Source organism: Sciurus carolinensis, chromosome X (assembly GCF_902686445.1).
Source record: "Sciurus carolinensis chromosome X, mSciCar1.2, whole genome shotgun sequence".
Taxonomy (NCBI): domain Eukaryota; kingdom Metazoa; phylum Chordata; class Mammalia; order Rodentia; family Sciuridae; genus Sciurus; species Sciurus carolinensis.
The window spans coordinates 111,009,471-111,028,062 of NC_062232.1; the positions used below are offsets into that span (position 1 = coordinate 111,009,471).

At 35.8% G+C, this 18,592-nt stretch overlaps 1 protein-coding gene across 1 annotated transcript in view; it reads left to right on the forward strand.

Annotated features, from left to right (window-relative positions):
* Stk26 (serine/threonine kinase 26) overlaps positions 1-18,327 on the forward strand; it is a 55,964-nt gene extending 37,637 nt beyond the window's left edge. Inside the window, exons 4-12 of the mRNA XM_047537127.1 lie at positions 5,003-5,059; positions 10,448-10,556; positions 10,643-10,800; positions 11,667-11,852; positions 12,860-13,008; positions 14,682-14,775; positions 15,307-15,369; positions 15,451-15,587; positions 16,577-18,327. Of these exons, the coding sequence (XP_047393083.1) occupies positions 5,003-5,059; positions 10,448-10,556; positions 10,643-10,800; positions 11,667-11,852; positions 12,860-13,008; positions 14,682-14,775; positions 15,307-15,369; positions 15,451-15,587; positions 16,577-16,601 (978 nt within the window). The 3' untranslated portion in view covers positions 16,602-18,327. The remainder of the gene's footprint in view (positions 1-5,002; positions 5,060-10,447; positions 10,557-10,642; positions 10,801-11,666; positions 11,853-12,859; positions 13,009-14,681; positions 14,776-15,306; positions 15,370-15,450; positions 15,588-16,576) is intronic.
* The last annotated feature ends 265 nt before the right edge of the window (positions 18,328-18,592 follow it).

Here is an 18,592-nt window from a genome sequence, read left to right on the forward strand (position 1 = left end):
CCCTCTACACACACATATACATATACTGCCACTGAAATTTATTTTAAAAAAGAATTGAATGAATAAAGTATTCCAGAATATATTCTGTATTCTTTTGTGGCCTTCTCAGTTTTCATTGAAGCCTGTGTGTGCTTATATCCAGTGTATGTACATTATCTTTAGAATATTCTTCTATTAAAATTATTTTATAGTTATATAAAACTTGAAGAAAATTGAAGACAATGTATTTCTTCTTACCAAAATGTTCTTTTCTCAGATTAAGAATAGATTGCCGGGTGCAGTGGTGCACCGCTGTAATCCCAGCAGCTTGGAAGGCTGAGACAGAAGGATTGCGAGTTCAAAGCCAGCCTCAGTAATTTAGCAAGGCCCTAAACAACTCAGCAAGACCTTGCCTCTAAATAAAATATGAAAAATGACTGGGGGGGTGTGGCTCAATTGTTAAGCACTCCTGGATTCAGTCCCTGGTACAAAAAAAGACAACAGTTTTAAGCATAAAGTAATATATCTCTAAGAAGCCCCATATTAGATTCAGTTTAACAGATGCATATTTATTGAGTGCTTCTCATTTTGTTTCTTTGCCCTGGTCAGTCTCCTCCAGTTTATTTTGACAATTAAATTCATGCCTCTGGTCTCTGACTCTCTTCTCTGTCTCAGATATGGATTTCTGCTTTGCTTCATCTATTACCTACTTACCTGTACCTCAAGGGCAATAACCCTAAAGTTGAGGAGATAAAATTTGAACTAGGTCTGCCTGGAGTATGATTGCAATGGAAGGTTGGAATGTGAGGTTGGGGTAGGGACAAGGCATTCCAAACTGGAAGCAAATGGTTCAGAGGTGGTAAAGTGTCTAGCCATATTCTAGGTAAAATGATCTCTACTGTCCCTTGCAGTTCTATAAAATCTTATGTTCTCTGTGTTTTTCAATTGTAGTAAAAGACACATAACATAAAATTTACCACTTTAACCATTTTGAAGTTCATGGGCATTAAGTACATTCACAATGGTGTGCAGTCATCATCATTCATCTCCGGAACATCTTTGCCAATTGAAACTATAACTCTTTAAACAATAACTCCCCATTCCCTGCTCCTTGGAAACTATCATTCTACTTTGAGTCACTGAATTTGACTATTCTAGGTACCTCATATAAGTATTATCACAGAATATTTTTCCTTTTCTGACTGGCTTATTTCAATTGTACGTGCTGGTTTATGTGCTCAGTGTTATTACTGGCTATTGGATTACTAGACCAGCCACTTAATTCAACATGTAGGTAGTATAAATAATCCTCTCTCATATATACATATAATCTGTATATTGAATTAGTTTTTTCTTTTTCTTTTTTTTGGGTGGGGGTTACCAGAGATTGAACTGAGGGGCACTGGGCCACTGAGCCACATCCCCAGCCCTATTTTGTATTTTATTTAGAGACAGGGTCTCACTGAGTTGCTTAGGGCCTCACTGTTTCTGAGGCTGGCTTTGAACTCCCCATCCTCCTGTCTCAGCCTTCCGAGCTGCTGGGATTACAGGCCTGTGCTACCGTGCCTGACTGAATTATTTTTTTCTATGAACAAATGCTTTATAAGTTCATAGTAGTATTTCTGCTACTTTGGCCGAGACTCTGCTTTAGCAGCAAATAATTGGTGTTCAAAGGACTCAAGAGGTGACAAGAATTGATACTTCAGACATCAGAAATTCAGTAACACTAACTTCTTCCAGTAAATAGGACAACTCTAGAGCAGTTACTTTTTATTTTTTTTGTACCAGGGATTGAACCCAGGGGCATTTAACCATTGAGCCACATCCCCAGCCTTTTTTTGTATTTTATTTAGAGATAGAGTCTTAATGAATTGCTCTGTGCCTCACTGAGTTGCTGAGGCTGGGTTTGAACTCATGATCCTCCTGCCTCAGCCTCCCACACTGCTGGGTTTACAAGTGTGTGAATGTGTGCCACCATACCAGGCTACAATGATTCTTTAGGTGTTCTGAATTTAGGGACAATTTCCTAACACCAACTGAAAGCCCATGTTGATATAGGACTTGAAACTTAATCCTCCAAACCATTATTCAAATATATGGATTCTTTGATAAGCCGAGATGTGGAATTTTATAAGCTAAGTTTATGGTTATAGTTTACAGTCACCTGACTCATTTAGAATTTCAAACCAGTATGTAGATAGCATCTTATTTAAAAGGCAAACCAACCATTTATTTGTATCCTCCAGCATGAAAGCCTTTTGTAGAAATTGAAGGTAGAATCTGCCACATCACACCCCCCCAAAATAGTGGCTAGGTAGTTTGGGTTAGTTTTGTTTGTGGTTATGTTTTCATTAAGCTGCATTGAGCAGGGAGGAGCCCCACCACTTTGCCATTTCTTCCTTGCTCCTCAGGCCTTGCTTCAAGCTTCTGCCCTGCTAATGGTCTTCCAGATATCAAGGTCTATGGCCATCCTCCAGTGATGTTCAAAAGGAGGCAGTCAGGAATGCTATGTGGTACCTCTGGACCATTGCCTGTCTCAGATGAGTACCTAGTTTTACTGCACAGCACTTGCTGGTAAAAAGTCTATTCTCAGATCTGGAAGTTGCTTGGTCCTAACTTTAATAACTAAACAGTATACACTGTTTTATAAGGTCACATGTCAGGCTTTTTATGAATACTTTTTGGTGATAGTTTGTAAATTTTCATTTTGAATTGGTACAAACAAAAGGGCATACATTGGTTTTAGACTTGAAAAACAGATGCTTTTCATTCATACAGAACCTTAAAACAAACTCATTTTATAAGATCTTTTTCTTTTAAATGTCAGGTACATGGGAAGTTTTCTTTTGAATTCATATAATAGAATATAGTACATGCTAGAGACTATGGTAAAAGAAAATATTCTTAAGTTGTAAGCCATTATAAGAACCACTTTTGTGTGTGTGATACCAAGGAGTGAACCCAGGGGTGCTCCACCACTGAGCTATATCCCCAGCCCTTTTAATTTTTTATTTTGAGACAGGACCTCACTAAGTTGCTGAGACTGGCCTCCAACTTGTAATCCTTCTGCTTCTGCCTCCTGAGTCTTTGGAATTACAGACATGCACCATTTTGAGTGGCAAGAATTACCTTTTTTCTTTAAAAATATAAAGTCATGTCAGGTTTATAATTCTCCAGTTCTGAATACCTAATTTCTATGCATAAATACAAGTTATATGAACCACTCCCAGAACTTTGCTTCCCTCCCCACTATTGTAGAAATTTATTTCTTCTTTTTTCTCCTGTGGACACCTGACTTTCAGCTTTTTCTTTCCTCAGTTCAAGTTGGCCTGCCATTGGCAGAAGTGAGCAAATGTTAAGATTAGTGGAAGTGAACTGGATGGTGCACTGTTCCTCTCTTTCCTTTTTGTATCCTACATAGTGTCCACATTAAGAAAGGAGAATCCTTCTGTTTTAATTTAACTGATCCTTCTCTTCTCAGTCTCTAGCCCTAGGCCACATCGCAGCCCCTACACTACAATATCAACTTAACTCTGATTCTTCAACCTTCAACCATTCCTTGACTCATCATCATGTCACTAGAGTCCATTCTCTGCCTTAATAAAGTCCCGGTCGCATGGAGATGATCGAAAAATTTTAAATTGCACTCCTGAGTACTTCCCATGGATTTTAGAGTGAGTGAACCAGCATTAGCTTGAGAACCTTCATTCCACAGCTGGGGCTGTAAAGGCGAGAAATGTGTTCCTGGCATTCCAAGTTAGAGCACAACACTGAATATATATTTTCCCCTAGAACAATCATTAAGGTATAAGTAGTAGTTTGTTTCTCTGAACTGCTTCTCTGAAACTCTTCATGCTATATACTATGGATACATTTACATTAAATTTTTCTTTTTGGGGGGGACTACTCCAGGAACTTAAACATATTTTTTTTAATGGAAAAAAATGCTTGCTTCTAAATAACTTACTTAGAAATGGACTTTGTGGACATAATTGAATAACAACTTGGCTGCTACCAGTATAGTAAAATCAACCTTTTGATTTCTAGTCATCTATGTGTTCTCAAAAACATTCAGAGAGGGCTGGGCCTGGGGCTCAGCAGCAGAGTACTTGTCTCGCATGTGTGAGGCACTGGATTTGATCCTTAGCACCACATAAATAAATAAAATAAAGGTATGGTATCCATCCACAACTAAAAATACATAGAAAAACCTTCAGAGAACATCATTCATGAAGTGGCATGGAGAGAGAATTATCCATAATATTTCAGGCCGTATCTGAAACAAGGAAGTGCTTTGTTCAGTGTTTAACTGATGGAGCTGAATGGTGTGTATGTATGTATACTTGTTTTAGGATTCATATACATATATTCCCCCATGAACCTCATTACTCTTGTTGTGATCACAGTGAAATTAATTTCACCTGCAGTAATCATATGCTTTTTTTTTTTTTTTTAAAGAGCTACACACTGCCCTTTCCTTATTTATTTACATCAAAGGGCAAAAAACCCCTATTCTTTCTAGGTTCCACACATGCATCAAAAAGGCTCATTAATCATGGCTGATAAAAGTAATAAACTGCATTAAAACAAATGAAACCCAAACTGAAATAAGGCAAAATATCCAGTGTTCTCAAACTCTCAAATCACATGGGAAACAATAAATAAAAAATGTGTCTGTTCTTCTTGTTCTTTAATGTAACTATCTTTTCCTTTCAATGTCATCATTCAAGATAACAATTGCAAGCTGTGGCTTTTTTCTCAGTTTTGTAATAATTATTAAGAGCTTAACATTAACAAACAATACTATATTTGTTTAGGTATATCAAAGGCTAAATAGAGTCTAGGCTCTGAAATTTATTTTTTTTTGTATAATGGTATATGGAAAAATATGTTCTCTGTTCAAAGCAACCACTTTTAAACATCTATTTTAAAATCATTACATTAGTATGTAAGATTTAACTTTTTGCTAGTATGTTATTTTGGGTAAAGTTTATAATTATTAAATTGTTCCATGGCTTTACAGGGTTCAAAATTATGGATAATAATGGAATATCTGGGTGGCGGTTCAGCACTGGATCTTGTAAGTATTTTAAAATAATTACACAAACACTTTTAACCATTTTCTGTTAATTCAAGTAAGTGGTGGCTTTTGAGCAAAGCTAAATGGTTATATTAGTTAATATGTTCAAATTAAACTCTTGAGGACCACTACACTTATGTAGATACTGCTTTATTGCAGATTTGAGCATGTTGCTGACAATCTGTGAGTATGCAAGAAATACAATAGCTTAATAAATAAGATTCCCCTGAATTAGGAGTGGGGTGTGTGCTAATTGCTGTCAGGTTTGAGTTTGACTTTTGCAAGTGTATCCTAAGACTGAATGTTCTTTGATTTTAAAAAATATATAATTGAGATAACTGTCACTAGAGTGATTATGAACTCTTAATCACTCTTAATCTTAATTTGTGTGTCCCCCACAAATTCATATGTTGAAATCCTAACTCCCAATGTGATAGTATCAGAAAGTGGGCCTTCGGAAGGAAATTAGGTAAAGAAGGCAGAGCCCTCAGGAATGTGTCAAGGAGATTACAGAGAGCTCTCTAGCTGTCTTTCTACCCTGGGAGGGTACATCGAGAAGATGGCCATCTGGAAACCAGAAAGTGTAGTCTCACCAGACTTCAGTCTTCCAGAACCTTGATCTTGGACTCCCCAGCCTCCAGAACTGTGAGAAATAAGTGTTTGCTATTTTAAGTCACCAGGTCTGTGGTTTTCTGTTAGAGCAGCCCAAAGTGACTAACACATTGGTTTCAGAGATTTGACCAAGTAGGCCTACATATATAGTGCTGTACAGATTTCTCTCTGCCCCACTATAGGTTATTTGGAAATGTGATGGCATATTTTGGTTGTTAAAATGACTGACAGTTACTGCCATTTTAGTGGGCCAGTATCAGAATGTTTAAGTCCTGCAGAGTGCAGGAAAATTTCCACCCATTGAAGATATGTTTACATGCAGAATACCTCTGAGAAACTCTTTTCCCCATGTTAGTATGATCCTTTTTTTTTTTTTTTCTGGTACTAGGAATTGAACCCTGGGGTGCTTAACCACTGAGCCACATTCCCAGCCCTTTTTACATTTTGTTAGAGGCAGGGTCTCACTGAGTTGCTAAGTGTCTTACTAAGTTGCTAAGACTGGATTTGAACTCTTGATTCTCCTGTCTCAGCCTTCTAAGCTGTTGGGATTACAAATGTGTGCCACCGCACCTGGCTAGTATAATCCTATCAATGTTGATTTCTTCCCTTTAAAATCTCTATTAAGGGCTGGGGATGTAGCTCAGTTGGTAGAATGCTTGCCTTGCAAGCACAAGGCCCTGGGTTCAATCCCCAGCACCGTAAAAGTAAAATAAAATAAATTAAAATCTTTATTAATATGGCATTATTTATAAGATTAAATATGAATCATGAAATGACCACTGGGCCAGTCAGTCTATAGGGGTTTAAGTTTATAGGGCCAGCTTTGCTCACCTAAGTATGTGAATGTGAACCAGCCCCAGGAACTCCCTGAACTTGGGTGTCTCATAAAACAAGAGAAGTTACAGTAAGTCGTTTTTAAGTTCTCTTCCATCTTATAGGACATATTTTATTTATCTGCCTCTGCATTCGAAATTATAGAACATGCTGTTTTTAAGTAAAAGGTGTCATTAAGTAATATTTCAATTCTTATTTTTTAAGTGCAGATGAGTTTCCTTACCTAAAAGTAATTAGATACTTTTAGTTTTTAAATCATTTTTTTGGGGGGGTACTATGGATTGAACTCAGGGGCACTCGACCACTGAACCATATCCCCAGCCCTATTTTGTGTTTTATTTATTTAGAGACAGGGTCTCACTGAGTTGCTTAGCACCTCACTTTTGCTGAGGCTGGCCTTGAACTCGTGATTCCCCTGCCTCAGCCTCCCAAGCCACTGGGATTAGAGGTATGTGTCACTGCCCCTGGCAGTGGTTAAATATTTTTAAAAGATTTTAACCCTGACTACTGATGAGTCAGATTTTCAAATAAACCTACGAACAGAAATGACTGAAGAGATTTTCTTTGTCTTAAGCAGAACTGTACTGAATCTAAAGATATGATAAACTTGATCTGGAAAGCCTCATTTACTTCTAGGAGTTCATTTTAGTTTAATCAGTTGCCAAGTTTGGCAATCTTTCCTTGTCTCTAATCTAATTCTCATATCCTAAAGCTTAAGTTCATTTTTTCCTCTCTCTCCTCTCTAGTGAGAGAACACCACTGGCATTTCTTTATATGATATCCTTCATGCATATGGAGTCAGGCTTCATTCTCAAGGTTAAATGATCTCATTTCTGTTTGCCTTGTCAGTCTTATTATTAAAAGTTTGTTGTTTAGCCCCTGAAGAAGCCTCTCAATTGCTCTGAGGTCTTCCTTCTACTTTTTAAATATTGAGAAGCCTTTACAAATTAATCAGTTCCCTTGTCTGTTCCCCCATGGTACTCACCATTTCTGTTCTCCATTTTGTAGGCATCGGCAAAGCTAGTCCACTCTATTTATCAGGTTCACTAATAGCAGTGTTAAACATTGATCACTGGCATAGCCCCACCTAATAGCCCTAATCTATATCCTGTGTGAAATGATTTTGAGTTCTTGATCTCATCCTGCCATTCTGCACTCTACCTGATAAAAAATGGCCATTTGAGTAAATTCAAGAATTAGAATGTTGTTGGTTCTGTATTGGCTGAGTATCTAAAGGCCTAGTTTTTAGTCCCATTTCTTCCACTGAGAAGTTGGCTAAAATTGGGCAAGATCATCTATTTGTGCCTTAGTTTCCTCAAATATTAGATGAAGAAATTGGATTAGTAATCTTTTGTGTTTTCCTAGCTCTAAAATCCAGTAATATTGTGATTTAATGGTAAACCTCATTGAACTGAGCTTGAAAAGGAGAGCAAGTGCTGAAAAATTATTTTGTTCCTTTTCCATGTATAGTCATATAGAGATGAGTGCTGTCATTTTGGGAATCTAAGAAAGAACGATGATAGTAGTAGAGGAGGGCTCTGTTACCAGGAGCAAGGGAAAACAAAGAGAGATGTTGAACAGAGTATTTCTCACTTCAAACTGGTGCCTGACTAATGGAATAACATAAGATCATGATTTGTAATTTATATCAACATTATATATAGTGTACCTCAAGGGTCTCTGTCACTCTTAAAAAACCATTTGTCGCATCTGAACAAACATTGAGCATACTGTACGTTATATTATTAAATTTATTATACCCTACCTCTTTCCAAAAAGAATTTGCAGTGGCTTACAACAAAAAACCATATAATAAAGTAAACAGAATAAAACATGAACACTGAGAAAAAAAGTTGGAAACAATCTACTAACTGTAAAAGAAGACATAATATAGCATGCTGTATTAGGGACTGGCTGCAAGTCAAAGGAATGTAGGGAAAATCCACAGGCCCGCAAGAGTACAGTCTTTTTTTCTTTTTCTTTTTTTTCTGTACTAGGGATTGAAACTGAGAGTGCTTTACTATTGAGCTACATCCCCAGTCTTTCTATTTTTATTTTTAATTTTGAGACAGAGTCTCACTAAGTTGCTGAGGCTGACCTCAAATTTGTGATCCTCCAGTCTCAGCCTTCCAAGTTGCTGCAATTATAGGTATGAGCACCACACCTGGCTAAGGGTACAATCTTTGAAAGAGCAGATGTCCCTCTTTTGCATATGCTTCCTTCATAATAGAGGCAAAATTACACATGGCTGGTACACTGCCCTGGGGCAGAGGTGTTACATATTAGGGACATGACAAGGTCTTCAGTCATTGGAGAGAAGTTCAGTTATGCAGCCCAAAGACAGACCACAATTTTGGCATGATCTCTCCCTAAGTTGACTTGGATATTTAAAAAAAATAACAACCTGTGTTCCTTTTACTTTTGTGTTCCTTCTCTTTCCTGATCCCTTTGTTCCCCTTTTCTCATCATTACCAACATGCCTAAGAAGCCATTTTAACTCTAAGATTTGAAACAGTTTTCTGTGAGATGGTGAACCAGAAAAAAAATACCCATACTGTCACCCCACGCCCATTTCACTGCTACAAAGTTTTCCAGCATGCTGTGGCCCTGCCAACATTTTTGATGTGCCAGTCTTAATGAATATGTTTATCCTTCAGTTACTTGGTAGTACCTCAGAATTTTGTTGCCAGCCATCAATAAAATAAGATCTCATTTTCACCTTTTAAAATTACTTCAATCAGTACTGTGTAAGACAGAAACTTTTGGGGTAGAAATTGATAGATTTGGAAATAAATAGATAATGTTACCTAGGAAAGGGAGCTATTGAATTGCCGGTATCCCTGGAGTATACTGTATACCCAGACTAGAGTTAATATTAAATGGTGAGACCAAAGTATGGGTCCTATTTTTGGCTGTTAAATTCTGACATGAAAGTGCCCTTTATTCAGCATAAATATGGCATTCATGAAAGATGAAATACACAAGGTGCCAAAGAGCTGTGAATCCCTCTCAGTGTGAGGCAGAGTGTGCAATGTTTGATTTTCACCACCTCTTCCCTCCTTCCAGCAAACAGAACTCTGCCTCGGTTCTGACTTTAGATTCCCACCCTTTCCTGTAATAATATTGTACAGTCCACTGTTTGTGCTTTATGAGGTACCAGAATTTTTAAATGACCATTTATTTTAAAGAGACATTTTCAGATATTCCATTACAAGTTCTGAAACCTAGTCATTGCTTTCCTTGTATTCCAGTTGGAACTATTGGCTTTGGTATGGGGATGGGGAAAGAAAGGGAAATGTGTTACATGTACTTGAAAAATATCCCTCCATGATTTGAATTTTGTCTTACAATGAGTCTGAACGATTTAATTATTATGTTCCTGGCTAAATTTGAGTCTCAACAAGGCTTTGTTCCTTACTATATTATTGAAACATACAAAATGCTAAGAACTGTACTATAGTTGACCTGAATGATCAAATAGTTGCTGGAGAAATCTTACCAATTGTCTGATCTAAAAATCAGTTCAATGTCAATATTTAGTAACTTTTTAATAGCAAATGCCAGAATGTAAGTAGATGATTCCTTTTTTCCCAAGTGAAAAACAATTTAGCTAGCTCAATCACTGTTTATACATATTTGTTAAGTCTCTAATGTAAATTTCAGGAATTCCAGAATTTGAAGCTAGTATCTAAGAAAAGTGTTTATATTATCTTTGAAGATTAAATTTAATCTTTTAAAAATCTGTTCAGCCCTGTGACTTAAAACTCTTTTGCTTTCTTCCCCCATATTTTAAAAATGTTCCTCATTTGTTTAAATACTGGTTTAATAAACAGAACTGCTTCATATATCTAAGTGATTCCCTTATGTCAAAGATAGCAATTTTGAATTTTATTTTGCAAACTTTGAAACATGTGTGAGTGTGTGTGTGTTTTTCCCCTTAAGCTGCGAGCTGGTCCATTTGATGAGTTCCAGATCGCTACCATGCTAAAGGAAATTTTGAAAGGTCTGGACTATCTGCATTCCGAAAAGAAAATTCACCGAGACATAAAAGGTATATATCAGTCTAATATGAACCTGAGAAAAATAGATGCATTCTGAGGAAACTCAGTTGTTTTTTCTTTTTTCTTTGTCTTCTAGCTGCCAATGTCTTGCTTTCAGAACAAGGAGATGTTAAACTTGCTGACTTTGGAGTGGCTGGCCAGCTGACTGATACACAAATTAAAAGAAACACCTTTGTGGGAACTCCATTTTGGATGGCTCCTGAAGTTATTCAACAGTCAGCTTATGACTCAAAAGTAAAGGATTACTTGTATAAACCGTCTTGTTTTTATTAATAAATTTTGTATAGCAGAGGCCTGATTGGAAGAATTTTATTTCAGATAGAAGAACAGGCAAGAGCAAAGGTCCTGGTGCTATCCTAGTTAATAAACTGTCTTATTTTCCTTCTTTATTGAGTTTTTCTTAAGGAAAAGTTATGTCATATTTTGTTGCTTTTTTATAAATTCCCTTGATGCCAATCATATTTGGACCCTGTTCATGTCAATGACTTTCCATCTCACTCGGAATGAAATCCAAAGTCCTTACTGTAACCTATAAGGCTCTGGCTGTTGTCTGCCTCTCCAGTCACAGTGGCCTCATTATTGTTCCTCAAGTATAACAAGTATACTCTGGCCTCAGGACCTTTGCTCTTGCCCTTCCCACTTTCTGGAATAACCTTCTTCCAATCAGGTCTCTGCTTCAACATCACGTAGACAGAGATGTCTTTCCCAGACCTTCCAAGTAATTTGCAACCTTCTTTACCCTCTCATTCATTATTTCCTTACTCTACTTTATTATTTTCCTCAAAGAACTTAGCACTGTCTGATATGTTTGTTTATTCTCTCTCATACTAGAATGTAAGCCCCTCGAGAGCAGGAATTTTTGTCTAGTCTTTCCACCACCTGAATGAATCTTCTGGGCCTAGAATGGTATACCTGGCAAAAAGTATGGAATTCAATACATTTCAAAATAAATGAATTCTATTAATAAAATTTATTAATGCCACCTATCTTGGCAGACTTTTTAAAAACTATAGGACCACTACATTCTACAGGAGCTTTTGTGGCAGTATACTGGAATGAAGTTTCAAGGTAATAGACTTTTTTTCTTTCTCTTACCTTAGGCTGACATTTGGTCATTGGGAATTACTGCTATTGAACTAGCCAAGGGAGAGCCACCTAACTCTGATATGCATCCAATGAGAGTTTTGTTTCTTATTCCAAAAAACAATCCTCCAACTCTTGTTGGAGACTTTACTAAGTCTTTTAAGGAGTTTATTGATGCTTGCCTGAATAAAGATCCATCATTTGTGAGTATATATTTCTTTTACTACTATCTGTTTTCCATTGTTATATCTGCTTATAGTAGAGATGGCTTTTTGCATGATGGGGAATAGAGTGCATGTGAAAATTGACTGAGATCTATCCAGGAACCTAGTTCTTCCCTCCACATTGCAGATCATATTCAGTTTTTAACCAGATCCTTAGTTCTTTACTCCTTCCCCTGTATCTTTTTCTTGGTCCCCAGCTTCCTGCTGTCTACTGATCATTTCTTTTTTAAGGAGAAAGAAATTTGAGAAATAAAATTCATTTTATGTCACTACTAAAGTACAGTTATAAAATATTCACAATGATTTCTTTGAACCATGTTATTATTTTTCATGAATGTTAAGTTTGTATTTACTTTTTACTTAATGTTCAGAGACTCCAACATGAAGTTTTATACATTTCCTGGTCTAGTGAAGTCCTCTCATTTACTTGGCAGTTTTATTAGAGTTACTTTACTGTTGTTAAATTAAAGCTGCCTTATGATTTCTAGAGACTACAAATATACAAGAACTTGATATAACTAATTTTAAGTTAATAATAAACATTCTGATATTAATAAAATGCTAGAAGAAAAATATCCCGCACAGTACCTGGTGTTTGCATTTAGATAAAATAGGAATTGATGCTTGATAGAGAAAGGATTAGAAGATGTGTGCAGATGATAACAAAATTATAGCCTTACTAGTTGTCATGATTTTTTCAATTTACAGTAAGTGTAATAAAAGTATTTTAAAGCATTATTTTGAAACATTTTTACTTTCTAAATCCTGCCATGGGCTTTTGAGAAGGCTTTGCCTGCTGGTTTACAAAGTAGTGAATTTAATGTGGTTGACTTGAGCCAGTTAAAAAAACAGAATTAGCCATTTTCCTACATTTTCATTGTCCTCATGCCTGTAGACTTACTTTTAGTTCAAATGCTATTTTTGACCACCCCTCACAATCATAAAGAGCTTTGAAATAGTCATGTATTCTTCATTTTATTCCTTAGCGTCCTACAGCTAAAGAACTTCTGAAACATAAATTCATTGTAAAGAATTCCAAGAAGACTTCTTATCTGACTGAACTGATAGATCGATTTAAGAGATGGAAGGCAGAAGGACACAGTGATGATGAATCTGATTCTGATGGCTCTGATTCGTATGTACAAATTACTTAATTTTTATGTGGATAGCCCATTTGAATACACTGTGTCTTTTAGCAGTGATCTGGTATGTTTGCATTAGCTTAAAATATTAACTATCTTCTGAGGTTTCATCTTAGAAACTGTGAATGTCTTCCCCAGTCACAGTCTGTGGAATACAATGAATTTGGAAACATGCTTTTCTTAGAAGTGAATAGCTCTAGTTTTAAATGGTCTTGGTCTAACCCCTAGTGGATACTTGAGCATATTACAAAATTTTGGAATAAAATTTCATTAAAGGTGTTAACATTAGTTTGCAAAAAGTAATAAGGAAACAGGTGCAGTGGAGCACATCTATAATCCAGTAGTTCAAGAGGCTGAGGCAGGAAAACTGCAAGTTTGAGGTCAACCTGGACAACTGAGCAAGACCTGTCTCAAAATAAAAAAAAATAATAAAATAAAAAGGACTGGGGGTGTAACTCAGTTGTATAATGTCCCTGGGTTCAACCCCCACTACCCCAAAAAAGTAAGGAGCTATGTCTTCTCATGCTTTGATGGCAACCTCCAAAATCCCTCTGGAAAACTGACCTTTTGCATCTCTCAGTCATGCATCAAACTGTGATCAGACTGGCACATTTAAATATTCATTTGTGGGAACTGGGAATATAGCTCAATGGTAGAACACTTGCCTAGTGTGTTTGAAGCCCTGGGTTCCATCCCCAGCACCACAAAAAATAATAGTAATACCTATTTCTGTATGATTTTTACCCCTTAAAAAAGTTGCAGTGTTTTCTTAATGGCAGCATTTATATAAAAACTTCAGCCTCTAAGTTTCTAATTTAGTTTTGATTAGGAGAATATGTAGGCTACACCAGAATTTACTCTTGCAGTAGGCAAACTGGGAGAAAGGGAACACCAAATTTCTTTAGATAATACTCTTAGATTCCCACATTTATGAAAAAATGCCCAACATTCAAAATGTGTAACATAGTACCAGGATAGTTTGTACTCTGTGCTCATGCTTGTTAGCCTTCGCTGCCCTTGTGAGTCACCCAGTGACGCATAAAACAATAAGCAAAACTACTTGAGGTCCTGATTCAGTAACTTGGGAGTGGTGGGGGGACAGGTATGTATATATGTGGGAAGTCTCCATGTGGGATGCTGATGCACATTTAGAATTGAAAAACATTCAGGAGGCTGAAGAAGGAGGATCACAAGTACAAGACCAACCTTAGCAACTTAGCAAGACCCTGTCTCAAAATAAAAAGTAAAAAGGGCTGGGATGTAGCTTAGTAGTTAAGGGCCCCTGGGTTGAATCCCTGATAACAAATAGGAGGAAGGGAAGGACGGAAGGAAAAGGAAGAGGAAGGAAAGGGTTGAGGTGTAGCTGAGTGCTAAAGTGTCCCTGGGTTCAATCCCCACTACTGCAAAGAAAAAGAAGAGTGAGAAAAGAAAGAAGGAAGGAAGGATGAACAGACAGGCAGGCAGAAGGACAGATAGAAAGATGGACAGACACACTGCTGCTCTTTGGTGAAATGTATCTACCTGAAAGTGAGGTCAAGCTTTTTTACTATGGGTTTTTTAAACATTGGGCTAATTATCTTTTCAGATTCTGCCTGCATTGATTTGATGTTTTTATCATGCTGAATTATTTATAAATTTATAGATGTATCTTTGGCAATCTCTTTAGGGAATCCACCAGCAGGGAAAACAATACTCATCCTGAATGGAGTTTTACCACTGTGCGAAAGAAGCCTGATCCAAAGAAGCTACAGAATGGAGCAGTATGTATATGGAGATGATCACTTCCTCTTGATAGATTTTTTTTCCCAACTATGTAGTGAAATTATATGGTCAAAAATTATTAGGATTCAGGGGCTGAGGATACAGTTCAGTCGGCAGAGTGCTTGCCTTGCAAGCACAAGGCCCTGGGTTTGATCCCCAGTATCACAAAACAAAAATTATTAGGATTCAGTACCCCTAAATGCCTGCCTGCCTCATTACACATGTAGTATTTCTCATTTAGCATTAGTTTTGAGCTAATTAAGAAAAGATAAAGTCATTTAAGTCATTTAAGTGGTTATTGTCATTTTTACCTAGAGATACATAAGCCCATGGAATCATAGATAGCTATTATAATTCTAGAAGGGGCCTTTTTGTCTGTGGGGGGGAATTCATGATAGGAAGAAAGCTGGATTTTGCTATATCTTAGGTCTTTCCTGGGTAGAATTCAAATTAATTCACATTTGTCATAAAGTAAAAGCATGAATGATTATTTTAATTTCGTGTGTGTAATCGATATTATTTGTTCAAAGGAGCAAGATCTTGTGCAAACTCTGAGCTGTTTGTCTATGATAATCACACCTGCATTTGCTGAAGTAAGTGCAGGTTCTTTGGCATTTGATATCTATTTTATATAGTATAGTATTTCAGATGTTACAGCTGTCAATCTTTCTCAGCTGAAACAGCAGGATGAGAATAATGCAAGCAGGAATCAGGCGATTGAAGAACTCGAGAAAAGTATTGCTGTGGCTGAAGCTGCCTGTCCTGGCATCACAGATAAAATGGTGAAAAAATTAATTGAAAAGTTTCAAAAGTAAGCATTAAATGTCATTTTAAAAATAGTTGTACGCTTGAAAACTGTTGGTTGCCCATCTTGATCATAGTTTTTGAAATTATTTTCCTTAGACACAATTAAGTAGTTTTCCAGTTATGAATGAATGGCCTGATTTCTCCCCTTTCTCTGCTAGTAGTGTAATAGCCCAAAGGTCACTGCACACGTTCTCATTTGGGCACTTATAATAATGTTATTTAGGAATACTTTCATTCTTTTTTCAAATTTTAATTTTTATTAATTTTTTTATACTTTCATTCTTGATACTATGCTCAGCATTTGCAAAAACAACACTATTCACATAGTTTCCAGTGCTTAAGTTCCTAAGTTTGGCCCCCATATGAAAAGTTAAGGAAAAAATTTTAGGTAGAGGAACTCAGTCCAGACAATGAAAGGCCCTTATGTTTGACTTTAGTTTCTATACTGTATCTTGAACTATTAATTTGATTTTACTCAAAGAAGTTCTTATAACCAATTTTAAAATTATTTTATTAAGTAAGACTTTTGTGTGAACACACACACATACAGCTTAAGCATGCTATAAAGTGATACAAATTTTATTTAAATCCATTATATTGCTTCTCACTGCCTCTTTGTTTTCCTTGTATTCATGACGTCAAGTGGGATTAAGTTGGAACAAACCATATGACCTGTAAAATCATACACTCTTCAAAGATCTTTCTACCCGATAAAGCCCACTTGTACTTATAAGCTAATACCCTCTTAAAATCCCTCAGATTCTAATGAAAAACTCCCATCCATTTCCAGTATGCAAACAAATCATTTGGAAGTTGTGAAATCAAATACAGAAGGGATCTTTGGACTTACTTGTGTTTTAACGTCTATAGGATGATGTTCAATTGAAAGTATCTATCTCCTTGGCTGAATCAGATCCTTCATTACAGAGTTCATATAAGTGAGAAATATAAGCCATAATTATACATCAAGTGATGTTTTTCTTAATTTTATAGGTGTTCTGCAGATGAATCCACCTAAGAAAGTACTTCTGGCTTCAGTTTCATATGGACCCAGAGAAACCCACCAAAGCTACTTCAAGTTGAACAATGCTTAACTCGTGAGCTCCATGTGCCTTTTGGATCTTTGCAACATTGAAGATTTGGAAGAAGCTATTCAACTATTTTGTGATGGTGTTTATCATTTTATATTTTAAAGAGATTATTTTGTAAGGAAAACTTTTAATATTATAGTTTCACCTGTATTGTAGTAAATGTCGAGATACAGTTTTGCTTTTAGGTATCATTATTTCTTAAGTTACTAGGATAAATACCTTTCTTGTTTTGATCTTTAGTTAACTGTACACTCATTAAACATACAGGTCTTTCAAAGTCATCCTAAGTATTCAACTTTCATAAATCATCAAGCTTCAAAAGTTTTTATTTACACAAGCATATTCTAAAAAGGCCTATCTGTGGAAAAGTGGAAGTAAGACACGCTTTCTTAAAACAGAAAATTTTAATAAGCTCTTTGAAATTGAACCTGGAAAAGTATTGATTCTTATACCAAGTTGGTATGAATTCCAGGCAGCTCAATGATTATTACATTTGAGAGCCCTGTGTTTGAGGCATTGACAGGCAACATGTAGCAACGGAAGTACCTCTTGGTGTGCAGTATTTATCTTCTCTTTTAGAGGGAAGAGGCAATATGGTTAGAAATTTAAAGCAAAATCATTTAGCCAAGGATGGGTTTTTGGTAACAATGGAGGAATTATTCTGGCTTCATTTTCTAAATCTTTAACTCAAATCACATATGCTTGGATTTAGAGAGCTTGAAAAAATACTTATTGTTGTGTGATTGAATACCTGATCAACAGGTATGAATATAATTTACACCAGTATATTTTGTCATAGCAGTAAATTGTCCTATAAACTATTTATTCATTTTTGTTCATCATAGTCATCAGTAAATAAGCATCATGTGTTCATTTTTAAAAGGGTATTTAATCAAGCATTTTCCAGTTCATATAAAAATAACCATAGTACAGGATGATTTCTGTCCATTCAAAGGTAAGTTAGACTGTACAGTTAATTTTTAGTTATATTTATGGTACTGTTGAGTGGATAATAACCTTCTTTCTTTTAAAGCCAGTACATATATTATGCCTGGCTAAGTGCTGAACTGGGGCTATATATCAGTAGTTGTAGAATTATTGATATTAATTAGTTTCAATAGTTAATATTTTGTTTGGATCTGCACACTTGGATTTTGCACAAAAGTCATTTAAAACATCTGAATAATTGCCAAATATTAAAATAAAATGTTCTTCAAGGAAAGAATACAGTTTTTCATCAAAGCAGCCATTACATGCTCTTTTAAAAATATAGACGCTTGAGAAAGTTGTGGTGTAATATGCCAAGAAATTTCTTTTCATTGGTGCCTATGCAGTAACAATTACTTTTAATGCATTGTATTTTGAAGTAATGGTTCAGTTAAATTTTCACCTGCTATGTATCTGAAACACAATTACAGTTTATAATGTGTAGCACTCTCAAAATAATTTTGCAACTTATCATGGATTAAATGAATATTTTTGTAAAAGTAAAAGCAACAGGTTTATAAATTGATTATTTGAAACTTTACAGCTGTATCACAGATATAAATTGTATTGCTTATTCATTGTAGTTATTAGTCCTATAAACTGTTTCTAGGTGAAGCATACTCCAGTGTTTTGGGGATTTTAAAAATAAATATTTAAATTTCATGATCCATAAGTTTGTTTTCTTGTGGGGGGTGTGATGTGGTATCTTAATTATTTCACAACATTTCTCCTTTGACTTTTAATTTATTATTGGGACATTATAACCAGAGTCTTTCTTTGAAATTAAAAGATACTCTGCACATTTTATTTATGATTGATTATAGCTACAGTGACCATCTGTTCTGACTTTTGCCTCCTATCTTGACAGAATTATTAATTAAGTCCCTTTTCAAAAATGTCCTGGGTTAGACAATAAATTATGTGATCTCCT